Below are 20007 nucleotides of genomic sequence, written 5' to 3'. Positions count from 1 at the left end.
TGGCACAGGATAGAGCAGGGTTTAGGGCTGTTGCACATAGGGTCGCTATGAGTCACAAACAACTCGACAGCACAACAACAACAATCTAGGTAACTCCTCCCTTGGTCAGCTCAAACCCTACAAATATCCAAGGCTCATAGTCCATAGATCTCCATATATGCTGCCAAAGCCTTCAATCTGTTCAGATTCTGTGAAAACTTTCAGTAAAGCTTATATAACATATAAATATTTAAACGAGGAGTTCCGGTGGCTTAGAGGTAAGGAGTCGTGCTGTTAATCCAAAGGAACATAGGCAAAATCTACTAGCTGCTCCAGGGGAAGAATATGGGCAATGAACTCCCATGCAATTCAATACCTCTGAAAACTCACTGGAGGGTCAACTAGGGATCGGTTCTGATTTGGTGGCACACAACAGCAACAATAAATTTAAAAATAAGTCTCATACTTTTACCAGGACTTATTATATAGTAGCCAAAAGAGTAAAACTGATTGTATCACAAAGCAAAATTGAGAATTAAATGTTCTTTCTTTTTAACCAGCTCTGAAATACAATTATAAGAAACAATCATTAGACTTTGATTACCAGTTGGTCACTTTCTAAAAGTATTCATGTACTGTCAAAATACAGAGCATGACCTAATGTTATTGGGAATTACCTAGCTTTCTCTTTAGGTAAAAATCTTTAACTTGGCCAAAACAGAGCACTGTAAGGTGAGCATACCATCAAAAGAAATGTAATCTTGATCCATCTACAGAAACATTCAAGTGAACTTCTCTTTTCTAAAAATATGTATAGTTAGTTCTTAATTAAGCTCTCACTTTTCCTAAACAATCCTATGGGATCATGAAAAGAAAAAGACATATAAATAAAGCATATAATATTGTTCTATGGAAAATATTTCTTTACATATGTTTGACATTTGGAAAACACCAACTACAAATTAAAATAGGAAAGCAGCTGTTTTCTAGTTAACTGAGGTCAACAGTTTCAACTGCCAAAGATGTCTAAATAAAAAGAGAGTGAAAGCTAACTCATGATCATGTAATTCAGGTAACACATTATCTAAACTCTGTGCTAATAGAGAAATACCAATTGCAAAAAGATGAAACCAAGAACTTAATTTGTTTTTGTTATGTGCCATCAAGTCGCTTGCGACTCATAGCGACCCTACGTACAAGAGCCCTAAATGCTGCCCTACCCTGTGCCAACCTCATCATCTCCAACACACTCATTCCCACCACCCCAATCACAGAATCGATCTGTCTCATCGAGGGTCTTCCTCTCCTTCGCCGTCCCTCCACTCTCCCAAACATGATGTTCCTCTCAAAGGACCAGTCCCTCCTTGCAACATGCCCAAAGCATATCAGATGAAGCTTCAGAATTTTTTGACTCCAAGGAGCATTCCGGCTTCACCCTCTCCAGGACAAACCTGTTTGTTCCCCTAGCAGTTCATGGTATATTCAACACTCTTCTCCAGCACCACAACTCAAAGACATAAATTCCCTTTCTATCATCCCTACTCACTGTCCAATTCTCCAATGCATAGCATGTAATTGTGAAGACTATAGCCTGGATCAGGCGCACCTTAGTCTCCAACCTGACGTTGTTGTTCCTCAGTACTCTTGAGAGGTCCCTCACAGCTGACTTTCCCAGTGCAATTTGTCTCTTGATTTCCTGGCTGCTGCTACCAAGAGTGTTGACTGTGGAGCCAAGTAAACTAAAGCTGTTAATTATCTCAATCTCTTCACCATCCATACTGATGCTGCCAATTGGCCCAGTGGTGAGAATCTTTGTTTTCTTGATGTTGAGCTTTAATCTGTATTGAAGGCCACAGCCCAGAACTTAATTTATTGTTTTAAATATTTACAATGATTTAGAATTTATTTTAGATCAAAATAAACATATAAGCCTGGATGCTATATAAACAGAAGTACTTCATGAGGAAAAATGTACTAATTCACTGCACACAATATTATTTTTATCTAGATTTTTCAGTTGTTTTCTTCTCTGGTTATTTTGATACTTAGAGATTTTTGAAGCTCCATCTCACACATTTTGGGCATGTGCCCAGGAAAGACCAGTCTTTGGAGAAGAACATCATGCTTGGCAGAGTGAAGGGACAGCACAAGAAAGGAAGACTCCGGATGAGATGGATTGACACGGCAACTAGGGTAATGGGGGTAGGTGTGTCGGAGTCAATGAGACTGGCTCAGGATAGTTCAGATTCAGAGCTATTGTATATAGGGTTGCTATGAATCACAGGCAACGCGAGGACACATAACAACAACAGAGATTTTTTTTCACATAAAGTATGATTTCCACTAAATAGGTTGTAATAGATGCAATAAAGCTGATAAGATTTATTTCTTTTTCGTGCTAAACTTTATGAGACAGGGTCTAGCTTCTTCATCAGTGCACTTTTAGTAAGTGTTAGTTCTTCTCAGTTATCCCCAAAGATTAAATAGTTGTTGTGATGTACCACTGAGTTGACTGTGAATCACAGCAACTCTATGAACAAAAGATCTGAATCTTGTCCTTTGCTGCACTGTCCTCACCATTTCTAACACACTTAAGCCCATTTTGTAGCCCATTTTTAAAATATATTTTTGTTGGTTTTCATACAATAATTTCTTTGCGTTGTGTTTCATTCATATACATTGTGTTTTATACAATCTTTCATTTACATTGTGTTTCATGAAATAATTCATATACATTCTATTTTACATCATTTTATTATTGGTTTGGTTTCTATACATATTTCTTAACTTCATTTTTGAAGTCTAGATGTCTAAGGTTTATCACTCAAATGTTTTCTCCAGCCAATGAGTCACTATTTATTTTGTGCTGAAGTAATTAATGAAAGAGGATTAGGACGAGATACAAGCCCCACCCTACGAGAGACTTATATAAGCATATGGGACCTCAGTGCTAGGCACCTATTTCTTCTGGAAAAGCTCAGTTGCCGAGGACATAGTTTTCAGCTGCTCACCAGTCTCTACACCACCAGCTTACATCACCCACAGTCACCATCCAGCCATGCCATGACCAAAAGTCTACAGGATCCTGGACTTGTTGCTAGGAGGTGCTTTTCCTTGGAGAAGGACATAATGCTGGGAAATGTGGAGGGTCAACGAAGGAGAGGAAGATTCTCAACCAGGTGGACTGACATGATGACTACTGCAATGGGATCTTGTGTGTCGGAAAGTGTGAGGATGACGCAAGACAGAACAGAGTTCAGACCTTTTGTTCATAGTGTCACTATGAGTTGTGCTTGACTTGACAACACCTAACAACAAAGCAAAGCATTTGTGGAGAAGACAGGAGTGTTGTAATAGGAAGTAGAGGACTTCCTAAATAGAGAAAAGACGGGAAGGTATAAAAAAAATCTAAAGTAAGTAATTAGATCAACAATCTGGCACAAAGAAAGGAATTTTTGGAAATTGATCACCAGGCTTCCTACTCTATCTTTACTTACTCAGCATTATGGCAAAATGCAAGTCTTCACAAACACATGAGTAGTAGCTGTATCTCAGATCTATTACCCAGTACAGACTCCTGGGCTCTGGCACTGAAGGTGAGAATTCTACCACTAAACTACCAGAGCCTCCATTATAAAGAATATTGTTGTTAGGTGATGTTGAGATAGAACTGATTCAGACCTTCCAGTGAGTGTTCAAAGCTAGGAAATCTCATGGGAGGATATTTCCCATCTTTCCCTGAGGGAAGATGGTTTTGTGGGTTCAAACCACTTGCCTTTGGATTGGCAGCATAATTCATTACCATTAGGCCACCAGAAAGCATTGTGAAAGGCATGCCCTGTCAAAGGTTTAGAATTTACCTTGCTGTGATAGAGAATTTGTGAATGGTTCAAGTAGTGTGGAACTAGAATGATTGCTATAGCAATAGGTGATACTTGAAAAGTGGCAAGTTTAGAGGATATTTAGAAGGTTGTTATTGCAATAGTCTAAGTAGGAAAAGAGGAAATAATGGTTCAAGGTAAGTACAGTGAAGATAAAAAAAGTATTTGGGAGACAGCTTTCAAAGGCAAAATCATTTGAGTATGTGGGAAAGGTCCAAGACACCTTCAGAATTTATGATCTGAAAGACTGAATAAATGATGATGAGAAAAATATTGTGTACAACTCCATGATTCATCCTCCCACCCCTGCAAATCCTCGTCTCTCTGCTTCCACCCTCCCCCACCCCCTTTGGGTCCTTATACTCATTCTATAATAGTGGTTTTATATATTTGTCCTTGTGGGACTGAGTTAGTTCACTCAGCATAATGTTCTCCAGTTCCTCGCAAGTCGTGTAAAAAAAAAGGGAGGGGGGGTACGAAAAATAGAAGCACACGGGCATCTGATCTCCTTTGACTTCACAAGGGGTAGGAAAACCAAGATCAACAACCAAAGAAGATTCCTATGAAGGCCAGACATACTTCTGCTTTCAAACATTTTAACAATTCTGAAAACAGTCATTGGTCCCATGATATTGTCTGTTCCTTTGCTAAGTTTGATAATGCATTATAAGGACCCCACAAAACTCACAGACTGTATTCACAGCTGTGAAGCTTATTAGGGAAGTACAGGTTACAACATGGGATGAGGAATTCAGGAGACATTTCTCAATCTTTTAGGGCAGTCTCCTGTGCTGTGCCCAAAGGCAGGCTTCTTTCTGGCCCTGGGTCTCTCTGTCCTTTACAACCTTGGCTCAGCAGCTGCCCATCTTGAGACAGAGTTTTAAATTCTTTAGCTTAAAAAAAAAATAAAAGTCTTTAGCTTCATCAATGTGATGCAGTAAAGTTGATTGTTCAAAATGGTTTTTCTCAACATTTGCTTTGACTTTTACCGGGTGGTCCTATGCTAATAATGTGAATGAAGTAAATAACACCTTTTGGGTACATGCAATAAGGTATGTAGACTTCTTATGAGGGGATTCGTTAGCTTTACCATCTTGCCAGGTTTAGAGCGAGCAGATGTATAGAAAGAAAACAGAGGTCTCACTACCATCAAGAAAGAAGAGAGAGTGAGTGAACATTCTTAAAGACCAGAGATTCCTGCAAGAGATGGAGACAGATCTGAGGTTGAGACATGGCAACAGTAGGAAAGAAAGAGAAGAGGGTGGAAACCCAGAGATTGAAAGGAGACAAAACCAAACTGGAATTAACACTCCAGAGAACCACAGTTGAGAGTGTTTTCAAAGTTTTAAGGGAGGGGTTGTGGAGACGGGGACTACACCATAATTGACAGAGAGCTTTGTAACACTGGTCCAAAGTCATTCAAAGGGCATGCAAACACACACAGACAGGTTGTCCTGTCTGATAACTTGTATCCTGCTTCTAAATTGAATTGTCAATTGTTACTCCTTTAACAAATCCCACAATTGTACATACAGTCTGTGAGTTCTATGTGGGTATTGCAATGAATTAGTGTCAGGGTAGAGCAGCAGGATCCTTGAAACAGATTGTTGGTGTTACAATGGGTAGAAGTAAAGGGGGGTGTGTAGGGAATGCCTGACCTCATAGGAATTGGTTTTGCGCTGCTGATGTTATGGACAGGGACTCTTCCCCCATGTGGAGTTAGTGGAGGTCAGATACAACTGCTGCCAAAATAGTGTGGCAATAAGAGCCCAGAGGTATTCCACTTGATCAGTAAGTCTCAGCTCAAAGGCACTGAGTATTCTCACTCCAAGTGATTAGCAAGCTCACTGTCACTGGCTTGCCATGGATATCCCACCATACTGGGATATCCAGTACTGTTCTTCTTATTCAGTTGCCACAGTTTGTATGCTGTTACATGTTGTCTTCAGTGTCATAGCAGCTCTCTCTGTGTGTCTATATCTGAGTCTAGGAGTTCTCAGAACAGGGACTTCACATACAAAGGATGCACTGCACTCCTGACTCTTGTTTCTTGATTAAAGTAGGGTTTCCTGGTCCACCTCTGTGGGGGCTCATTTCAAGCCTATTATGCTGGCAAAAGACTGACACCATTGCACCTCAATAATCTGGAAATGTCCCTGACTACAGACCTTCCCAATGATGTCAGTCTGAGAGCTAAAGTGAGGCATCTGATTCAGGCCATGGTCATTCTGATCATTTGCTATGCACCTGAAAGGCAGACAGAGTAAGGCTGACAGAAGAATTGATGCCTTTGGGTTAGGGTGTTGGAGGAAAGTACTGAACAGCCCAAGGATGGCCAAAAGAACAAACAGATATGTCTTAGAGAAAGTATAGCCAGAGGCTTGGAGGCAAGGATGATAAAGCTGTATATCACATACTTCAGGCATGTTGCTCTGAGAAGCAATTCCTTGAGGAGGGACATCACACTTGGAAAGGTGAAGGGTTGGCGAATGAGAGAAAGACCCTCAACCTGGTGAACTGACACAGTGACAGCAGCAATGGGTTTTAATATGTCAGGAAGCGTGAGGATGGCACAGGATATGGGTCATGCTCAACTTGATGGCAACTAACAACTGCAATAACAAAAATGTTCCTTATGCATTATTTGCATGGTATCACACCTTATTTTCATTATTAACAAGCTATCCAATTACCTCAGTGGGTCACAGGCATCCATTTCCATTGTCCAACCAAGGCATTTGGTGAGAACAATGTGTTAGAGTGCAGATGACATTTCCAACTGAGATAGGTGTGTCGTTGTTATGTGCCATCAAGTTGCCTGCAACTCATAGCAATCATGTACAACAGCTCTGAAACCTGCCCCATCGTGAGCCAGTCTCACTGACTACTACACAGCTACCTCAATTGTCCCAGTTACTGTCCCAATCCATCTCATCCAGGGTATTCCTTTCCACTCTTACTCCAAGGACTGGTCCCCCTTGGCCATATGCCCAAAATATGTGAGATGGAGCTTCAAATCCTAGCTTCCAAGGAGAAACTGGGTTTCACCCTCTCCAAGACAGACCTATTTCTTTTTCTTGGTGGTGCATGGTATGTTCAAGATTCTTCTCCAGCAACACAACTCAGAAGCATTGATTCTTCTTCTGTCATCCTTAGTCACTGTCCAGCTCTCTGATGCATAACTAGTAATGGAGAAAACTATGGCCTGTATCAGGTGCACCTTAATCTCTAGACTAACATCATTGCTTCTCAGTACTATGGAGAGGCCCCTGACAATATATTTTCCTAGTGCAATTTGTCTTTTGATTTCCTGACTGCTGATGTCAAGAGTATTAATTGGGGAGCCAAGCAAGCTGAATTTGTTAACAACCTCAACCTCTTCATCTATCATGGTGCTGCCAACTGGCCCAGTGGTGAGAATCTCTGTTTTCTTGATATTGAGCTTCAGTTTGTATTGAAGACTATAGTCCTTGACCTTCTGCAGCAAGCACTTCAGGTCCTCCTCAGTTTCAGCAAGCAAGGTTGTGTCATCTGCATAATGCAGGTTGTTGATGAGTCTTCCTCCAATCATGAGGCCACATTTCTCCTTATGAAGCCCGGCCTCCCAAATGATCTGTTCTGTATATAGATTGAAAAGTTATGGAGACAGAACACATCCCTGATCACTCCTTTCCTGATATTGAACCATGCTCTGTTTCCTCTCTCTGTCTGAGATTCCCATTCTCCTCAAGGTTAGCCACAATTTGTTGTGATCCACACAGTCAAATGCCTTTCCATACTCAATGAAACACAGACAGACATTCCTCTGGTACTCTTTGCTTTCTGCCAAGATCCATCTGACATTGGTGATAATGTCTCTGGTGTCACCACTTTTTCTAAAGCCAGCTTGTATTTCTGGTAGCTCTCTGTCGACATCTCCCACTCTGCTGGGATATGTACAGTCATTATTACATTCTTTAGCTTCAGATCAGACTTATGGCAAAAGCAAACCTCAAAAAGTGTCCATTCTTGGCCAAGCCAATTCTGCACAGAAACATTTAATGGCTGATGTTTGAATCCCTAGAATTCTCTTTTCTCCTAGTACTTTTTCATTGAGTTTATCTGCATACATGGTGAACCATCAAGGCAGATTAGAACTGTCCCACAGAAGTTACATCTGTCTCCTACACAGTGGCACTAACTTTTTGGTTAGTGGCTGCTTGTCTTAACCACTGTGATACTAAGTCACCTTTCTTCTTCCTGGTACAGTAGCCACAAATATTCAAGGTCATATAAGCAAAAGATGCCAGCCAGTTAATTTAAACTTATGGCAACCTCACTACAGTACAGTTTAGAACTGTATTAAGCTGTAAGGTTTTTGATAGATGAGTTTTCAGTAGTGAATCAAAAGGCCTTTCCTCGAGGGCATTTCTCCATGGATCTAAACATTCAACCTTTTAGTTAATAGCCAAGCATGTTTGCCATTTGCACCATTTAGAAAGTTTTCAGTATGGTAGCTCATCTTTCAATGTAGCTTCTAAATAACCAGGATGAGCAGAGCTCATCTACCACCTTGAAAAGAGCATATAGCAAAACCAAAAAAATAAACTTTTATTGTTTTTTAAACCACTAGTGTTTGAAGATGATTTGCTATAAAGCAAAATTTTACTTCTTCCAACTGATGCTAATTGATAATAAAAATGAAAGACAACTTTGTAGTAGCTGATTTTGTTGTTATTACTAACATACTGAGTTTAAGATGCCTGTGAGATATTTAAGGAACGGGAAAAGCCTAAATCTAGAGCTCAAAAGGTAGAATTAATCATATTCTTCTGACAAATTTCCCCAGAAAGAAGGCCCTCTTTATTGTTCTCAGAAATATAGTAGTTATATCAGCATACACCCATGTGGAATTACTGTTTCCTTATCTATTTTTTGAAGATAGAAAGTATATGGTCTGTGTCTGTATACTGAGTACCTAGCAACAGTAGCTATGTTCTTGTTGTTGTTGGGTGCCATCAAGTCAACTATGACTCATAGCAACCCTATGAACAACAGATTTACACCTTGTCCTATCTTGTGCTATCCTCACAATTTCTGATGTGCTTGAACCTACTGTTACAGTCATTATGTCAATATATCTCCTTGAGGGTCTTCCTTTCTTTCTCTGATCCCCCACATTTCCTAGGATGTCATTTTTTTCAAGGATTAGCCCCTCTTGGCAACATGGTCAAAGTATAGGAAATGAAGTTGCACCATCCTTGCCTCAGAGAACCATCAGCACTCTTCTCCAACACAACTCAAAGGCATCTAGCCTTCATTTTTTCTACTAAGTGCCCAACTTTCAGATGCATAGTCAACAACTGAAATATGGGCTGCTTTTGGGTGTTTCTTACTCTTTTAAACTTACAATCTTGCTCTTTAGCACTCTAGAGAGGTTCTTTATTATTTTATTATTATTAATTTTAATCAAAGTTTACAGAGACTTTGAATTTCCATTCTTTCACTGTTGCACTTTGTTCCCTGCCCAACCTCCCCCACCCAGTTCACTCTTCTCTTTGAAAAGTAAAAGAAAAATTCTTTCATTGTTATACAATCCCTCCCCCCAAGTCCCCTCCACTATGCAGCCTTCACTCTGGACTCCTGTCATGACAATAATACCTAATCATATATCCCTTTTAAACAGCTCTCTCCCTCACCTGTTTCAATGCAGTATACATAATTTATCCCGTCTTTTTCAGTTTCCCCCCAACTCCAATGTAAGCCCCATTTTACAACAGTGGCCCTATGCAATGTTTGTCCTTTTGTGACTGAGATCTTTCCCTCAGCATAATGTCCTTCAGGGTCACCCATTTTGAATAATATTCCATTAGTTCCTTGTTTCCCAATGCAGCGTAGTATTCCACTGTATAAATATACCACAGATTCCCTATTCATTCATGTGTTGATGTGCACTTAAGTTGTTTCCAACTCTTTGCTATTATGAACAAAGCCATAATAAACATGGATGTGCATATATCTGCTTGGGTGGCGGTTATGATTTCTTTGGGGTATATTCCATAGTGGGATTGCTGGGTCAAATGTTATTTGTATTTGCAACTTTTTGAGAAAGCGCCCTACAGCCTTCCATACTGGTTGTACAATTTTACACTCCCACCAACAGTGAATAAGCGTTCTGGAGAGGTTCTTGACAGCAGATTTCCCCAATGCAACAAATCTTGTGATTTCTTAACTGCTGTTAGCATGAGAGTTGCTTGTGGTCCAAGTAAAATGAAATCACTGAAAACCTCAAACTTTTGTCCATCTATCATCACTTTGCCTATAGATCCAGTGGTAATTTGTTTTGTTTCCTTGATGTTGAGATGCAATGCATATTGTAGGCTGTAGCTTTTGATCTTCTGCAGTAAGTGCTTCAAGTTTTCTTCACTTTCTACAAGTTGTGTTATCTGCATGACACAGGCTGTTGAATCTTCCTCCAATCCTGGTGCCACATTTTTTCTTCGTTGAATACAGCTTTTTTAACTATTTGCTCAGCAAACAGATTGAATAGAAATGGAGAAATGATATGACCCTGGTGCACACTTTTTCTGGTTTTAAACCACATGGTGCTTCTTTGTTCTGTTTAGGCAACTGCTTCTTGTCTATGAATAGGTTTCCCATGAGTACAATCAAATGTTCTGGGATTCCCTTTCTTCTCAATGTTATCCATAATTTGTTATGATCTATAAAGTCTTTTTATACTCAATAGAACACAAGTAAATATCTTTCAAGTAGTCTCTATTTTGAGCAAGATCAATCTGACATTAGCAATGATATCTCTCATCCTATGATCTCTTGTGAAGCCAGTTGGAATTTCTGGAAAGTTCTTGTTGATGTATTGCTCCAGTCATTTTTAAATAATTATCAGCAAGGTTTTACTTGCATGTAACACAATGGTATTGTTCATTAAGCCACACTGTTAAATCACCCTTTTGAAAATGGCAACAAATACAGTCCTTTTCCAGTCAGTTTGCAGGTAACCACCTTCTAAATTTCTTGGTGTAGAGTGGTGAGCATGTCTATTGCTACATATGTTTGCTAACAAGCTTCAATTGGTACTCTATCAATTCCTAGGGCCTTAATTTTTGCTAATTCTTTCAGTGTAACTTGGACTTCTTCCTCTAGTGCCATTGGTTCCTGACTGTATGTTATTTCCTGAAATTATTCTTCTGTTGTTGTTTTGTGCCATCAAGCCAACTGCAACTCATAGCGACACTATGCACAATAGCTTTGAACCCTGCCCTGTTCTGAGTAAATTTCATTGCCTCCAACACAGCACCCTCCCTACCCCAGTTACTGTGTCAATGCATTACACATAGGGTCATCCTCTCCTGTGCTGTTCCTCCATCCTTACAAGAATAATGTCCTCTCCAAGGGTTAGTCCCTCTAAGCGAATGCCCAAAGTATGTCAGACTGAACTTAAAAATCATTGCCTCTAAAGAAAAACTTGGTTTCACCTTTTCCAAGTCATATCAGTTTGTTCTATTGGCAGTCCATGCTATACTCAATGCTTTTCTCCAGCACCACAACTCAAAGGCATAGATTGTTTTTCTGTGTTCTGTTGTCATTGTCCAGCTCTCTGATGCATAGCAAGTAACTGCAAAGACCATGGCCTGGATCAGATGTTCCTCATTGATCTTCAACATTCTAGAGAGGTTGCTGACAGCAGATATACTCAATGCAATTTGTCTTTTGATTTCCTGACTGCTGGTGCCAAGAGTGTTGATTGTAGAGCCAAGCAAGCACAAACTGTGAATAATCTCAATCTCTTCTCCATCTATCATGGTGCTGCCAGTTGGCCTAGTGGTGAGAATCTTTGTCTTCTCGATGTTGAGCTTCAATCCATATTGAATACTGTGGTCCTTGACCTTCTACAGTAAATGTCTCAGGTGCTTCTGAGTTTTGACAAGCAGGGTTGTGTTATGTGTATACCACAGGTTATTGATGAGTTTCCTCTAATCCTTATGTCACATTACTCCGCATAAAGTCTAGCCTCCTGAATGAGCTATTCCACATACAGATTGAAAAGGTATGGAGACAGGATCCATCCCTGACACATTCCTTTCGTAATATAGGTTCTACATGAACTTAATTGAGTGTTCTGAGATTCCCAATCTTCTCAAGGTTAGCGAAAATGTGTTGTGATCCATACAGTCAGATGCTTTTGCTTAATTAATGAAACATAAATAAACATTCCTCTTTGTACTTTATGCCAAGATCCATCTAAGATTGGCTATAATGTTCCTAGTGTCACAGCCTCTTCTAAATTCAACTTTAAAAAAATAAATTAAATAAATCCAACTTTCATTTCTGGCAGTTCTCTGCTGATGTGCTGTTCCAGGTGTTTGGGGTAATCTTCAGTAAGATCTTGCTTACATGTGATATTAATGTTCAATAATTTCCACACTTTGTTGGACCCTTTTTTTTTGGAATAGGTAAAATATGATCTCTTCCAGTCAGTTGCCCAGGTAGTTGTGCTTCAGATTTCCTAGTACAACCTAGTGAGTACGTCCAGAGCTGCATCTGTTTGTAGAAATATGTCAATTGGTATTCCAAAAATTCCTGGGGCCTTGTTTTTTGCCAATTCCTTCAGAGCAGCTTGAACTTCCTCTTTCATCACCATGCCTCTTGATCATATATTATTTCATTAAATTCTTCTGTGTCAGCCAACTATTTTTGGTACAGTGATTGTGTACTCTTTCTACCTTCTTTGGTTGCTTCCTTGATCATTCAATATTCAACCCATAGCATCCTTAAGTATTAAGGCTTGTATTTGTTCTTTACTTAGACCAGGAGGCAGTCATCGGAAGAGAGCAAGGAAACACTGTATGGATCAAAATTGGGAAGGGTGTACGACAGGGATGTGTCCTATCTCCATACCTTTTCCAATTTATATGTAAACTAGATTATCCAGGAGGCTGGGCTTTATGAGGAGAAATGTGACATCAGAATTGGTGGAAGATTCATCAACAATCTATGTTATGCAGATGATACAACCCTGTTCGCTGAAACTGAGGAAGACCTGAAGTGCTTGCTGCAGAAGGTGAAGTACTGTAGCCTTCAATATGTATTCAAACTCAACATCAAGAAAACAAAGATTCTAACCACTGGTCTGACTGGCAGCATCACTGACACAGCAACTACTACAGTGGACTTGAGCATGACAGCGATTGTGAGGACATTGCAGGACTGGAACAGGTTCAGGTCTGCTGTTCACAAGATGGCTGTGAGTCACAGTCAAGTTGATAGCACCTGACAGCAACAATATCTATGTGTGTGTGTTTACATAAAATTTAAGATAGACTTCAATCTAATCTCTGATAACTGCAATTAGATACTGTGCTAATCTTATCCACTTTCTCCCCAAAACCTGAATCCTTCTTTTAGAATGTAAATGATTATAATTTTGTGTGGTTTTTGCTTGGTTAGTTTTTATTTACACTAGTTTATTTACAAAACCCAAATACATTGTTTTCCTGAGCAGATTCTTCCAATTTCCCTCACCCTCCTCTACTCATCAAATTGTACAACTCCATGATTAATCCTCCCACCTCCTGCACATCCTTATCCCTCTACTTCCACCCCACCACCATCATCCTAATACTGATTATACAATAATGGTTTTATACAGAATTGTCCTTGTGGAACTGAGTTAGTTCACACAGCATAATTTCTTCAGTCCCTCCCAAATTAGGTAATAATCTTCAAAATCATTGCCCAGATGTCCAACAACAAATGAATGGATTGAGAAATTATGGTCCATTCATACAATGGAATACTATGCAGGACATAGGAGCAATTTTGTGTGTTTTAAAACCAACAAAACTTCACACCACTGTCATTTTGTTGTTCTTACTCAGTAAAACTCTCCAGAGAGACACTGTTGCTCTTGAGTACTTTAGAGAGGTCCCTAACAACAGACTTTCCCATCGCAATATGTTTTTTTTTTAATTTCCTGGCTGTTGGTGCCAAGAGTGTTGACCGTGGAGCCGAGCAAACTGAAGCTGTGAACAATCTCAATCTCTTCGCCATCCATCCAATTGGTCCAGTGGTGAGAATCTTTATCTTCTTGACATTGAGCCTCAGTCCATACTGAAGGCTGCAGTCCTTGACCCTCTGCAGCAAGTGTATGAGGTCCTCCTCAGTTTCAGCAAGCAGGGTTGTGTCATCTGCATAACGCAGATTATTAATAGATCTTCCACCAATCCTGGTGCCACACTTCTCCTCATAGAGCCCAGCCTCTCAGATAATCTGCTCTGCATACAGGTTGAAAAGGTATGGAGATAGGACACATCCCTGGCATACACCCTTCCCAATTTTGAACCATGCAGTGTTATCCTGCTCTGTTCTGATGACTTCCTCTTGGTCCAAGTATAGATTTCACATTAGCACGATTAAATTTCTTATCTTAATAAATATTTTCACCATCTAGACTTAATGCATGAAAGAGGCCAAAAGAGACAAAATCAAAGACACCTAGTACATTTGGGTTTGATAGCATAAGGCTTGTATTATCTTTTCCTAATCAATAATACTCTGAATTTTATCTCTGTCTTTTCAAGCCAAGGCTTCTGATATTTTTACATAATTGGCATTCAGCATCAGTTGGCAGCTCTCATATACTCAAAACTAAATACAAAACTTTGGAAGAGAGAAGAATTATAAACTCAAACCAAACAGAATCTTGTTAAAAGTAAGCAGAATTTAATGAAGCTTTTAAACAAAGATGTAGAATGGTTTTATTGCTTATTGAAACAATGAACATCTCAGTTATGAAAAAAGAAAATGTCTACTTGAGTATATATTACTTCAGTATGTCTATATAAAAGCATCTTGTATAGATTCTATAAAAAGAATGCTTTTGGATGATGAACGAGAAACAACACTTTGTAAGGCTATCAACATACAAGACAAAGCAGTACTTACAAGTGATAGACTTCCTCCCTCATGCATTTGGTTTTCTAAATCCAAGTTTCTGCACAGTTTAGAATACTTTGCTTTGCCTTCTCAAGATGCTGTTTGATATCTTCTGTTATCTCTCTCACTTAATCGTTTCTTTCTTTGCTTTAGCTTCTCTGTATTCAAGAACAAGTTTAAGACTCTCTTCAGATATCCCTTTTTGTCTTTTCTTTCATTCCTCCTTTTTTAATTTTTTTTAAATTTATACTGGTTTACTTACAAAATTCCATAAAGTTCATATACACTTGTCTATCACACTGGATCTTTTCCCATCCCTCTTTTTAATGAACTTTTCCTTTCTTAATGCATGATGTCCTTGATGTCATCTCACAGACCAACTTATCTGCTCTTTTGCCAAGAATCTCTTTAAAGTATTAAAAAACAAGGATAGCAGTTTAGATTTTAAGGTACATACACCTGACCCAAGTCATATGTTTTAAATTGCTTCATATGGATTTGAAAAATGGAAATAAGGAAGCTTGAATAAGAATTGATGCTTTTGAATTGTGTTGTTCGTGAACAGTATCGACTATGCCATGGACTGGCAAAAGAATGAACAATCTGGTGTGGAAGAAGTGTAACCAGAATTCTCTATAAAAGAAAAGCTGGTGAAACTTCATCTCATATGTTTTGGAAAAAATAAGATCAGCAAAAAAGAATGATGGACTCAACAAGATGGACAGACATACTGACTATAATAATAGTCTTGGACATGGTATAGACTGTGAGGATGGCACACGTTTGAGCAAGGCTTTGATCTGTTTGTTATTCAGGGGGTTACACCACCTCCTGGAGAGCCTTGGTATTTAAAAGTTGGTTAGGCCCTCTGGCCTAGTGTAATTATAATTTAGAGGAACATTCTTCTCAGTGGTGTAGCACTGGTCTGTCAACTCGCTGTACTGAGGTAACCTGGACTGGCTATGATGCTGAACTCTGTTCCATTGGGGTATCAAATGCCATAATGTTTAAGCATGGTGGACAATGTTTGGTGGAGCTTCCAGATTAAGACATGTTTGAAAGCAGGCGTGGCATCCACTTCCTAAACAACATGCCTCTGTAAACTCTATGAACTCTGAGAAACAATGACAGTTACAAAAAAACTTCAGGTCTTTTGTTCCTAGGTTGGCTATGAGTCATCCTCAACTCGACGGCAATCAACAACAACAACAACTATGAATCATAATTGACTCATAATGACCTTGGGAACAACAGATCTGGACTTTGAAACCACCTGTCTGTCAGTTTGCTGTACTGCTTGTTGTTGCTTGAGTGTTGCTATGACACTGAGAGCTATGCCACCAGTTTCAAGTACCAGCAGGGTAACAAATAGTGGGTGAGAGTCAGTGAAGCTTCCAGACTAAGAGGAACTAAGAAGCAGGACACACTTTACACGTCTGAAACAACATATCTTTGAAAACTCTATGGACAACTGAAGAACAACTACACCCATACATAAAACCCTTCTTAAAGCATGTTATGATAACATCCTTCCTCTGCTTAGAAAGCTCTAAGTATCAAAGAATTTAAAAGTGTGTTTCAAACTTACACTGGTATTAGACATTGAGAATGAAACAAAATATTCTTTAATGTAAATAAGCCACCAAATACAGGAATAAGAGAATTAAACTTTTAAAACTATGAGAATTAGTGGTACAGATGAGTAAACCCCTATAAGATAAACAACAATTAAAAACTTGGGAACACACACACAAATAACTGGGAGACACTGTTAAGGTAATAAAAGCACGCAGGGTCTTGAAAGGAAACAGTTCTTGGGTAAAACAAAAGGCAAAGGTAAGTTTCAGGGGTAGCATTGATGGCTCAGTAGTAGAATTCTCCACTTCTACATATGCAAACCTGGGTTCCACTCCTGGTCAAAGCACCTGATACACAGCACCACCCCCACTGTCTGTGGTGCCTTACAAATTATTGTGACAGAAACATATTTCAGCAGAACTTACAGACTGTGAAGGACTAGCAAGAAAGTACGAAAGGTTTATTTCTGAAAATCAGCCAGTGGAAATTCTTTTGGATTATAATGGTCTAATCTGCAACGAGTCAGGAAAGCTGGCATGGGATCAAGCAGTATTTGGTTTCTTTGTACTTGACAGTCTGATACACTTGGTGCACATGTGGTAATGGATAAGTGAAATGTCAACAGAAAATCCTCTGGTTTCCTATACTTGGGTTCTTCTCTTTTCCTTCTTATTGGATCACCCTCTGACCTCTCCTTCTGTATATATCATTGTTTCTGAATTCCTCTCGCTCCTTTCTGATTGTTTTTATCTCTTGATTTTTATTATTTTTGTTCTTCCACCTACCCTTTAAAAACTAGCACCTTTCTGATTATTGCCCTCAACTTCTAATCCACACAGTTTTCCCTCTATAGTTTACTGATTCTTGCTCCTTCAACTACTACAGATAACAGGTTCATAACCACAACCCAGAATCCTCTCTCTTTCTGAGTCTCTCTAGAAAGTAAAAGTGCAGTGGATGTGTGGTTCTAAAGTAGGCATATAAGAAACTCTTGTATATAATCAACACTTCCCCTAACATTATCTTAGGGAGCCAAGCTATTACAGTCTTCTATTTCTTTGCCCCACATGCACTGTTTAATTTGCACAGAATTAATACAGTTAAAATATTATTGTACTCCCTTTGGTTTTCCTATAGCTATCACTTTGCATGTTCACACCAAATTTAGCATTTGTCCTCCATATGCCTGTATTATGTTCCTCCACTTTAACTAGTTACCATCAGGTCAATTCCAGCTCATCATGACTCTGTGTGTGTGTGTGTGTGTGTGTGTGTGTGTGTGTGTGTGTGTGTGTGCAGGGTTTTTGTGCTTCATCTACCTCTATATTCAAAGACATCTCAGAGAAGACTCAAACTTCTAACTTTAAATGTTAGTCAAATGAGTTAACTGCACCAAACTCCTTCTGCCTTTACTCCTTTTATTAACAGTTAACACCAAAATTGCCCAGTTACCTGGGCCAGAAATCCAGTATTCTCCCTCTGCTCTATCTCCTTCACACAAAAAATCCAATTTATCACAGTTCCTAAACAACATGCCTCAGGAAACTCTATGAACTTTGATAAATGTCGATAGTTGTAGAGGGGCTTCAGGCCTTTTGTTCATAGGGTTGCCATGAGTCGTGCTCAACTCAAAGGCAATCAACAACAACAACAACATTGATTTTTAATGACACAAATACCTGGACTTACGATCTTATCTTTACATGGACCATGGCCAAGGCCCTCAGCTGAAGCCCCTGCCTTCATTTCTTTCTCCCTTCAACCCTCTATCCAGATCTGTTATCCAAACATAATGCAATCCAAACAAAATCCAATTTTTCTCAATTTGGACATATCTTCCAATGGTAACCTGTCATTCATAGCATTGATTTCCGAACATTTTTGTAGCATCTAAAAATGATCTTCAAGTAAGAATTATATGAGATCTTAATATCTACAAATAGATACAGGCTCTAGTTCATTGTAATTTATTTGTTTTTTAAGTTCTAAATGTGTAACATACTAAATGAATGGATGAGAAAATAGCATAATTTGGTGAAATTAAAAAATCTTTAAAAAATTAGTAATGCAATTACTGCCATCATTTAGTTTTTTTATGTCTCTATTTTATCAGATTGCACAGATTCAAAAGGATCTAAATCAATATCAACAGGTAAAATACCAACCCTCTCATATTTCAAATTTAGGATACTGTCCATTTAGAAAGCAACAATATGATTTCCATTCAAAGAAATTCACTATTCAGCACAAATCCCTTGGCTGCTGTTCTCTGTTTGTTAGTGCTGAGTTCAATTATCTAGCTAATTACGGTCTGTTTATAAAATAAAAAACAAAGCAAAAATGTATGCAATCCTTGAGTGTCTTCTTCAATATCTTGACATGCTTGTAACAGATTCTGAACACTTAAAAATCACAATGCTGAAGTCCACACTAATTAGTATGGCAGGCAAGGTCCTGCTTCATTTGCACTTTATCTATAGAGCTGTATATTTTCACCATTGCCAAACTTTCACCAGTTTCCTAAACTGATCTCCATCTTTCATGGGGTTCTAATTCTGCATTTGCTATTTTCCCTGCAATGTGACTGCTGCAGTTTTCTCTTCTTACTTCAATTTCCATTAACTTAGTTGTAAGGGTTAAAATGTCAATTCAGAGCTCTTGTGATCTAGTGATAAAAAGCTGTGTTGCCAACTCAAAGGCATATGGTTCAAATCCACCAGATGCTTAATGAGAAAAAGATGGAAAATCTTCTCTCATTGAATTTACAATCTCTGAAAACCCACTAGAGGGTGAGCTATCAGTTGGTTCCAACTCAACAGCCCATAACACCAACAGCAGTCATAGATAATTTAGGATAAAATAAAAATATTCATTCTCTGTGTATCTTTCTTTCATTGCTCCCTAAAGAATTTTTGTACATATTTCTGTCATCAGCATGTTTTTCATTGTGTGGGACAGAACTAATTTAACCGTCTTTGAGCCCCCAGGGATTTCTCCAGTGCCTGCTCTCTAATGTTCCCTCAATAAATGTTTTACTCCATTAACGAACACTACTTGCAATAACAAATAAAGTAATTACAGTGACTGAGATACTTGCACAAGAAATAGAATAAATAATTTTAATTGACATTCAATGTTAAATAGACCTAGGTAGAAGAAACACTTAAAAAATGATTCCAATTTTCATTTCAACCTTGTTTTTCATTCATAATGACATCACCTACCAAGAAAGAAAAGGAGGATCACCAGCAGGACAATGAGGGCACAGATACATGGGATCAAGACCAGCAACAGAAAGCGGAGGTACTTCGCAATTGCCAGCTTCTGCGAGCAGCCCTCACCCATGTTCTCATCATCAGGTCCCAGGACCTAAAGTGGAAGAGGAAAAGGAAACATTGTTTCAAAAACAACACAATACATGGAATTACATTTTAGGTTCCAGCTATCCATTTGACACAGCAGCATTCTTAAAAGATTGTTGTTGTTGTTGTTCTTGTTGTTATGTGCCGCTGAGTCGCAAGCAACTCATAGCGACCCTATGTACAAACTCTGCTCTGTCCTGTACCGATCACATTGTCTCCAACACACTCATCCCGGCTGCCCCAGTTACCGAATCAATCCACCTCCCAGAGGG

The 20007-nt window shown here is 39.0% G+C and overlaps 1 protein-coding gene across 1 annotated transcript in view; it reads right to left on the bottom strand.

The window, feature by feature from the left end:
• CORIN (corin, serine peptidase) overlaps positions 1-19724 on the bottom strand; it is a 431554-nt gene extending 411830 nt beyond the window's left edge. The window contains exon 1 of the mRNA XM_006894163.1: positions 19598-19724. Within this exon, the coding sequence (XP_006894225.1) occupies positions 19598-19718 (121 nt within the window). The 5' untranslated portion in view covers positions 19719-19724. The remainder of the gene's footprint in view (positions 1-19597) is intronic.
• Positions 19725-20007: the final 283 nt, after the last annotated feature.

This window comes from Elephantulus edwardii, unplaced genomic scaffold, assembly GCF_000299155.1.
Source record: "Elephantulus edwardii isolate Elephantulus edwardi_28Jun2011 unplaced genomic scaffold, EleEdw1.0 scaffold00137, whole genome shotgun sequence".
Lineage (NCBI taxonomy): Eukaryota > Metazoa > Chordata > Mammalia > Macroscelidea > Macroscelididae > Elephantulus > Elephantulus edwardii.
Note: the sequence above shows the minus strand (reverse complement) of the source record. Positions and strands in the feature narration are given on the sequence as shown.